The sequence below is a fragment of the Ipomoea triloba genome, chromosome 4, assembly GCF_003576645.1.
Source record: "Ipomoea triloba cultivar NCNSP0323 chromosome 4, ASM357664v1".
In the NCBI taxonomy this organism is placed as follows: domain Eukaryota; kingdom Viridiplantae; phylum Streptophyta; class Magnoliopsida; order Solanales; family Convolvulaceae; genus Ipomoea; species Ipomoea triloba.
The window spans coordinates 34,312,887-34,320,159 of record NC_044919.1 but is presented as its reverse complement, the minus strand read 5'-3'; the positions used below and the strand labels follow the sequence as shown (position 1 = coordinate 34,320,159).

The 7,273-nt window shown below is 40.6% G+C and overlaps 1 protein-coding gene across 1 annotated transcript; it reads right to left on the bottom strand.

Moving 5' to 3' along the window:
• Nucleotides 1–5,506: 5,506 nt before the first annotated feature.
• On the bottom strand, nt 5,507–7,044 carry LOC116016205 (zeatin O-glucosyltransferase-like). Its single transcript, XM_031256364.1, has 2 exons — nt 6,250–7,044; nt 5,507–6,166 (listed from the first exon to the last, which is right to left on the bottom strand). The coding sequence occupies exons 1-2, from the start codon at nt 7,042–7,044 to the stop codon at nt 5,507–5,509; spliced, it is 1,455 nt and encodes a 484-aa protein (XP_031112224.1).
• Between the last annotated feature and the right edge of the window lie 229 nt (nt 7,045–7,273).

Below are 7,273 nucleotides of genomic sequence, written 5' to 3'. Positions count from 1 at the left end.
CACCCATATGAAGTTCACGTTGCTGAGCTCAAGCCCGTGCGCGATCTCTTCAATTTCATTCTCGCTCGGAAAGTATTCGCTTCCGAACGAGACTAGTACCGTGGACCCCTCCTTCTTCTTCCCGAGCTAATCCAGGATATCCGCGTCGGCGTTTGTGGTGGGAACTTCGACTATGGAAGCTACCGGCACCGGAACCACCTTGCAATTGATCAGCTCGGACATATAGTCTATGTACTTCGCCTCGATTTCACTTGAACTACTCACCAGCATCACTTTCTGTGGCGCGGTCCATTTTTCGTCGGGATCTTTCTCGTCGCCCTTAACGTTGCTATTCATTTGGTGAATTAACGATAACTCATAGGGCTTGAAATGGACAGCCGGGAAGGGGTAGACGCCGGGAGCGTTTCTGACGAAATGAGAGAAAAACGAGAAAGAAGCGGCGCTGGAGATGGAGAAACGGACGGCAGGGATATGAAGCGAGTGCGCTATACCTGTTGGAGGATAGCTGTTAGGAAAAAATATCTAGGGGTAGTTGTGTACTTTTACACAAATCTGTTTCTCCGTTTCTTCCCTTCTCCTTGCTTATATATATGATGTACAGTACTTCTTCTTCTTGACTTCACGAAGCTCCTTTTCGATAGAAGCTAAGTGTGTCTGTGAGCTCCATATATACTGTTGAGCTTCTCGACTCATTTTATCAAAATCTGGAATATCAGATTTTATATCACTCATTTTCTGATAAGGCTTCAGCACAAGCTTAAAATCTGAGCCCCATGCTGCACAAGACTCACTAACATCATCCTTATCTTCATCGGCAATGACGAACCTGCGGCGGCGGCGGACTTTATTTACCGCCTTGAGCTCCTCGCCATTATCGTCGATCTCCACAGATCTGCTCCGGGAACTACAATTAATGAGTACTGTACTCATGCTTTCTCCAACAACGTCCATGGATCTGCTCCAGGGACTACGGTTGAAGGCTACTGATGGAGGATAATCGAGCACTTTGCTCGAACTATTTTCGGATCTGCTCCGATTGAAAGCTGTAAACAGGGGACTGATGAGCATTTTGCTCAAAAACTTCATGCTCCGTGAAGTGCCTGATTGGAAGAAGAGGACATATGCGTGTTTGGGGATGTCCGTCTGAAGTGCGTATATATAACCCACAAGAAAAGAAGTTGGACCCGAGAACTATAAGTGGTTTCTTTGTTGGATACGCACAGTCCTCGAAGGGTTACAGATTTTACTGTCCATCTCATTCTACTAGGTTTGTGGAATCAAGAAATGCCAAATTTCTTGAAGATGATTTGATTAGTGGGAGGGATCGGTTCAAGGATTTAATTCCTACTCAAGAACATAATGAACTCTATCCTTCTACATCATTAGATAGGTTGATACTAGATCAAAATACCCCTCAGGATCACACGGGTATTGAACAACCTATTGATGAAATTCCACAAAATGCTGAGATTATTCCAGTAGATCAACCAATTCAGGAAATTCCTGAAGAGGAAGTTGAACCATCAACTCTTCAAAGAGAAAGTAGTCCAGCATTAAGAAGATCTACTCGAATTAGAAAATCGGCAATTCCTAGTGATTATATAGTGTATTTACAAGAAAGCAATGTTGGAGAAACAAATGATCCTGAAACCTTTTCACAAGCCATAAGTTGTAAGGAATCTGATTTATGGTATGAAGCCATGAAAGATGAAATGAGTTCCATGCGGAGCAATGATGTTTGGGACCTTGTAGAGTTGCCTAATGATGCCAAGGCTATTGGCTGTAAATGGGTCTATAAAACCAAAAGAGACTCATTAGGCAACATTGAAAGATACAAGGCTAGACTTGTTGCTAAAGGATTCACTCAGCAAGAAGGAATCGATTACACAGAGATATTTTCTCCTGTGTCAAAGAAAGATTCACTTCGTATCATTTTGGCTTTAGTTGCACACTTCAATTTTGAACTGCAACAAATGGATGTGAAAACAGCATTCCTTAACGGTGATCTAGAAGAGGAGGTTTATATGAAACAACCTGAAGGTTTCTCTTCTAGTAAAGGTGAGCATTTGGTTTGCAAGCTCAAGAAGTCCATTTACGGATTAAAACAAGCCTCCCGCCAATGGTATATAAAATTTGATGGGATTATTTCTTCATATGGTTTTGTTGAAAGTCCAATAGATAATTGTATATACCAAAAGGTAAGTGGGAGTAAAATATGTTTTCTTGTTTTATATGTGGACGACATTTTACTTGCAACAAATGATAAAGGGATGCTACATGAGGTAAAGCAATTTCTTTCTAATAATTTTGATATGAAGGATATGGGCGAGGCATCTTATGTCATTGGCATAAAGATCCATAGAGATAGATCACGTGGTGTTTTGGGTCTATCACAAGAAGCCTATATTAACAAAATTTTAGAAAGATTTCGGATGAAGGATTGCTCACCAAGTGTTGCTCCTATTGCGAAGGGAGATAAGTTGAGTTTGGATCAATGTCCAAAGAATGATTTTGAAAGAGAATCCATGAAGGATATTCCATATGCTTCAGTTGTTGGTAGTCTTGGTTATGTCCAAGTCTGTACCAGACCGGACATTGCCTTTGCTGTGGGAATGCTAGGTCGATATCAAAGTAATCCGGGTTTAGACCACTGGAGAGCTGCAAAGAAGGTTATGCGGTATCTTAAGGGTACCAAAGATCATATGCTCGTGTTTAAGCAGACGGATCTATTGGACGTCATTGGGTATTCTGATTCAGACTTTGCCGGTTGTGTTGATTCACGAAAATCAACATCAGGGTACATCTTTATCATGGCCGATGGGGCTATATCATGGAGAAGTGTTAAACAAACTTTAATTGCCACTTCTACCATGGAAGCCGAGTTTGTTTCATGCTTTGAGGCAACTTCACAAGGTGTATGGCTAAAGAATTTCATCTCTGGGCTTAGAATCATGGATTCTATATCTAAGCCGTTAAAAGTTTACTGTGATAACTCAGCTGCTGTCTTCCTAGCTAAAAATAATAAAAGTGGAAGTCGAAGTAAACACATCGACATTAAGTTTTTAGCTATCAGGGAGCGCATTAAAGAGAAAGTTGTGGTCATTCAGCATATTAGTACTGAGTTGATGCTAGCAGATCCTTTGACTAAAGGCATGCCTCCATTTAAATTCAAGGATCTTGTTGGAAAAATGGGACTTTCGTCCACTTTGTAATTTGTATATATACATTCAATTTTAATGAAATTCTTTTGCATTTGGAAATTTTCTCAAGTGTGTACACTTTAATTTATTGAGAAAATACTTCAGTTGGATTAGAAATAAACATATGGTTTATTTCATTAAGTTTTATTTCCTAATTAAGTGCTTGAAGGCAATTTACATTTGATCATAATGGATACTACTCGCACTAATGAAGACATATCATTATGGTTAGTGTTATCTTGTACTTTGAGTTTGATGTTTGCACCAAGTGGGAGAATGTTAGATAAATGTCACTTTCATTAGGAAAGTGGATCCACTAGCAGAAAACATGGATCCACTATCCCCTTAAAATCAGGGATTCATTATCTCATTATTAAGATATTGAATTCCACTATGATTTCTGAAAGGTCATTATAATGAAATGCCATTTTCCTGTTCATAAGTGGTGCAAACAGTTAAACAATAGGAAATAATTGGAATTGTGCATTGATGGACTGCATCTATAAAAAGGCTCTATAATCCTCTCACTGCACAACATTAAGACTCATACACCATTTAAGAGGGTTGTGAAAGTGAGAGACAAAAACTCTTCTGCAGTAGCTCAGGCATCAACAAACAATTAACTATGGCTGGAGGTTAGATCCTATATGCTTCCTATTTATTCTTACATATCTATCAATCCAAATTATATACCCAAAAACTTGCCCAGGACTATGATTATTTCCAAAAACTAATTAACCCGTGGTTCTCTACTCCTTAGCCTAGCCAACTTGGGCCCAGACTCTATGGTTCCATCAATTAGTAAAATAAATTTCTACAAAGTAATTGGGTTTCTACAGGTCGAGCACTTTACGAGAAGATATTGTACCGAATTTTTAACAAATTTTACAAATTCATTTTTTATTCGAAATATACATGTGCTCCCATATTTACTCTCAATTTTATTTTACTCCTTATTCTCTCAAGCTTATGATGTAGATAATTTGTTCTTAGACCCACGTGATAAAATGGCATATTCATATGTTACATCAGAGAGTATAATTGAAGTAATAGAATTTGAAAATACGTATAATAAAACTCTTTTTATTCACTTCAACTTACTGTTCGTTATCGCTTGGGAGTAACTCATAAACCACTTAATTTTGTAGGGAGACCATAGAAATTAAGTCAATAGTAACTATAGTTAACAAATCTGCTACTGTTTTAAAAAAAAAAAAAAAACAAATCTGCTACTTGAGTGTGTGTTAGGTGTACCTAAAAGTATAAGTCAGCAAACTCCACTCTTATATATTAGGTAACAAATCATACCAATTGAGTAAAGTGTACTAAAGAGATTTCATGAAAAAATTTTATGAAAATAATATTGACAAGAATTGAATTCAATACAACTGTACTTAAAGATGGCTTAATATTTGCAACGATTAAAATCTGCTAAAACAGAACAGACCAACACAGAATGAAATGAACAGACATAATAAAACAATTAAGGTGGTCGAACTAGTCATGGCCACAGTTCGATTTTGGTTCGGTTCCGGTTCAACCGACGATTTTTGGTTCCGAAATCGGAACCAAACCTTCTATCAAGGTTCCATTCTAACTAAACAATAAATAAATATTTTTTTTAATTTTTTTTTCCGATTTGACACACCGAGCCAAAATTAAATAAGGTTCCATTCTAACTAAACAATAAATAAATTTTTTTTTTATTTTTCCGATTTGACACACCAAGCCAAAATTAAATAAAGTGCCAGCTTTTTTTTTTATTTTGTCTTTTGAATACTACTAACTCTATTAGACTGAAACTCGAACCCACCATCTCCCGTATAAAGAGAAGGGTTTGATACCACTGGACTACAAGGTCCTTGACTTTTTTTTTTTACTTTTGTCTTAAAGACTCACACTTGAGTCTTTGACTGGCGCAAAGGACAGGCGTGGCCTGCCCTTTGCGCCAGTCCAATGGCTACTGCCAGTAGGCAGTAGCCAGTAGTAGACCACACCGCCTGGTGTGGTCTACTATAAAATTTTTTTTTTAAAATTTTGACGGAATCCTAGGAACCTTATGGGTTCCGGTTAAGAATCGGAACCGGAACGGTACGGAGGGTTTTGGTTCCGATTTGGTTAGCATAGTGCATGATTCTATCCGAACAGTGGTAGGTCAAATATTGTGTAAACTAATGAACAGAATATACAGAATTAGACTAGGCATAATTATTGTCAGGTGTTCCACTCAATATAAGTACTTACCATCTAACAAGGGAATTAGTCACTTTGTCCCAGGATTACACCCAAAAAAAAAAAAAAGAAGACTAGGCACAATTCTGTCTTGTAATATGGGCAATGAAATTGGCCATCTCCAGACGAGAAACGCCGCCATCCATTACAGACTGCTTCACATCTTTGCCCAATGCCGCCGCCCTTGTCCTCAGCTTCTCTCCTTCAGGCGACATAATCAATTTCTCGACGGCTTTCCGGATAGTTTCCGACGGTATGACCTCATTCCTACGCGTCCAATCCTTCACCGCGATCCCGATTTTCAGCACCTCCGTCATCAGCACGGCGTTCCTGGGCTGATCGAAGTGGATGGGCCAGGTGGCTAGCGGCACTCCCCTGCTAACGCTCTCCATGCATGAATTCCACCCGCAATGAGTCAGGAACGCACCCGTTGAAGGGTGCTCCAAGATTTCCAGTTGCGGGGCCCAATCTCGGAGAATAAGGCCCCTCCCTTCTACTCTTTCTTGGTACCCTTCCGGCACCCCGTTTTCTCCTTTGAGTACATCTCTCACTACCCAGATGAACTTTTGCTGGCTTTGTTCTAGTCCTTTGGCGAGCTCTGAGATTTGTTCGTCGGAGAGAGACGTCAGAGTTCCGAAGGAGACCAAAACCACGGACTTTGGAGGCTGTTTGTCCAGCCATTCCAGGCATCTATGCTTTTCTTTAGCAGACTTACCTAAAAAGCTAGTTGAAAGCTGAAAGCTGAAAAGTTAGTAAACTAATAAGCTAATTAATTGAGATTAAGAAAAAAAACTCTATTTCAAGTAACAGTTATTACCGGGTTGATGGGACCAATAGCCCAGAGCTTTCCTTTACGGGTCAATCTATAGAGTTTCGCCAGGATGTCTAGATACGGCCCTTCCGTGGGTCTACACGTGTCGTAAAGATTGCCGGAGCAGAAGTTTGCAGATGAGCGTTGCACCGACAAGAACTTCAAGAACTCCGGCACGAAGCAGCTCTCCATGGACGGAAGGTGGTCGGGAATTAGAGCCCCGGCGGGGAGAAGAAATTCTCCGGCCATCTTGGAAAGGAAAGACGGGAGGCGGAAGGTTTTCGCCACGACTTCCAAGGCGATGGTGGCGTTGGTGAAAGCCGAGGCAGCGTGGAAGCTGTAGGCCTCAGCGTTGGCAATGAAAGCCACATCCTGAACGGCAGTGGCCATAAGGGAATCATAAACAACCACTAACCTCCCGCATTTGGCCGAGAGGTCGTCGAGAAACTCCCCGATGGGGCCGCGCAAATGATTGGACCCATTCACCACCGAAGCCACGATGTCCGAGAAGGATTCCGTTTCATGGCCGGAATTGGCGCCGGAGAGATAAGAAGGAGGAGTGGGAAACCCGTGGAAATTTAGATTCGGGTAGGCGAGCGGATCCCAGCCCTGGACTCGCTGCCGTGCCAAGCTAATATCGACGCTAAAACCGGTGTAATAAACGGGCAGGTCGTAAGACACGACGAGGCGAGACAAATTGAGGAACTGGTTGAGGTGACCTTGTGCCAGAAATGGCACCATCACCACTATCACTTTGGATGACGATTCAACATTTTGGGCATCAGAATGGGGAGGAGACATTATATTAGTATAACTATCTACTGTCTCTTAATTTGGTTTCATTTGCATAAAATTATGGATGTGTGTGTATTTATAAACATGTTGGGTTGGATGTTTCATGCAGGGGCTACGTTGGAGTGCGTGTAGTGTGTATATTAAACTCATGCCAGCTATCATGTAATGGGGTGGCATCTCAATTTTGTCATTCCAAATAGGTGGTCATATATATATAGAACATATACTATATTGT

What these genes read in the sequence shown, in the direction of transcription:
- LOC116016205 (XM_031256364.1), bottom strand. Translation starts at nt 7,044, where the DNA reads ATGTCTCCTCCCCATTCTGATGCCCAAAATGTTGAATCGTCATCCAAA. An exon ending in CTATTGGTCCCATCAACCCG is followed by an intron (nt 6,167 to 6,249) that starts GTAATAACTGTT and finishes TTCAGCTTTCAG; the next exon opens with CTTTCAACTAGCTTTTTAGG.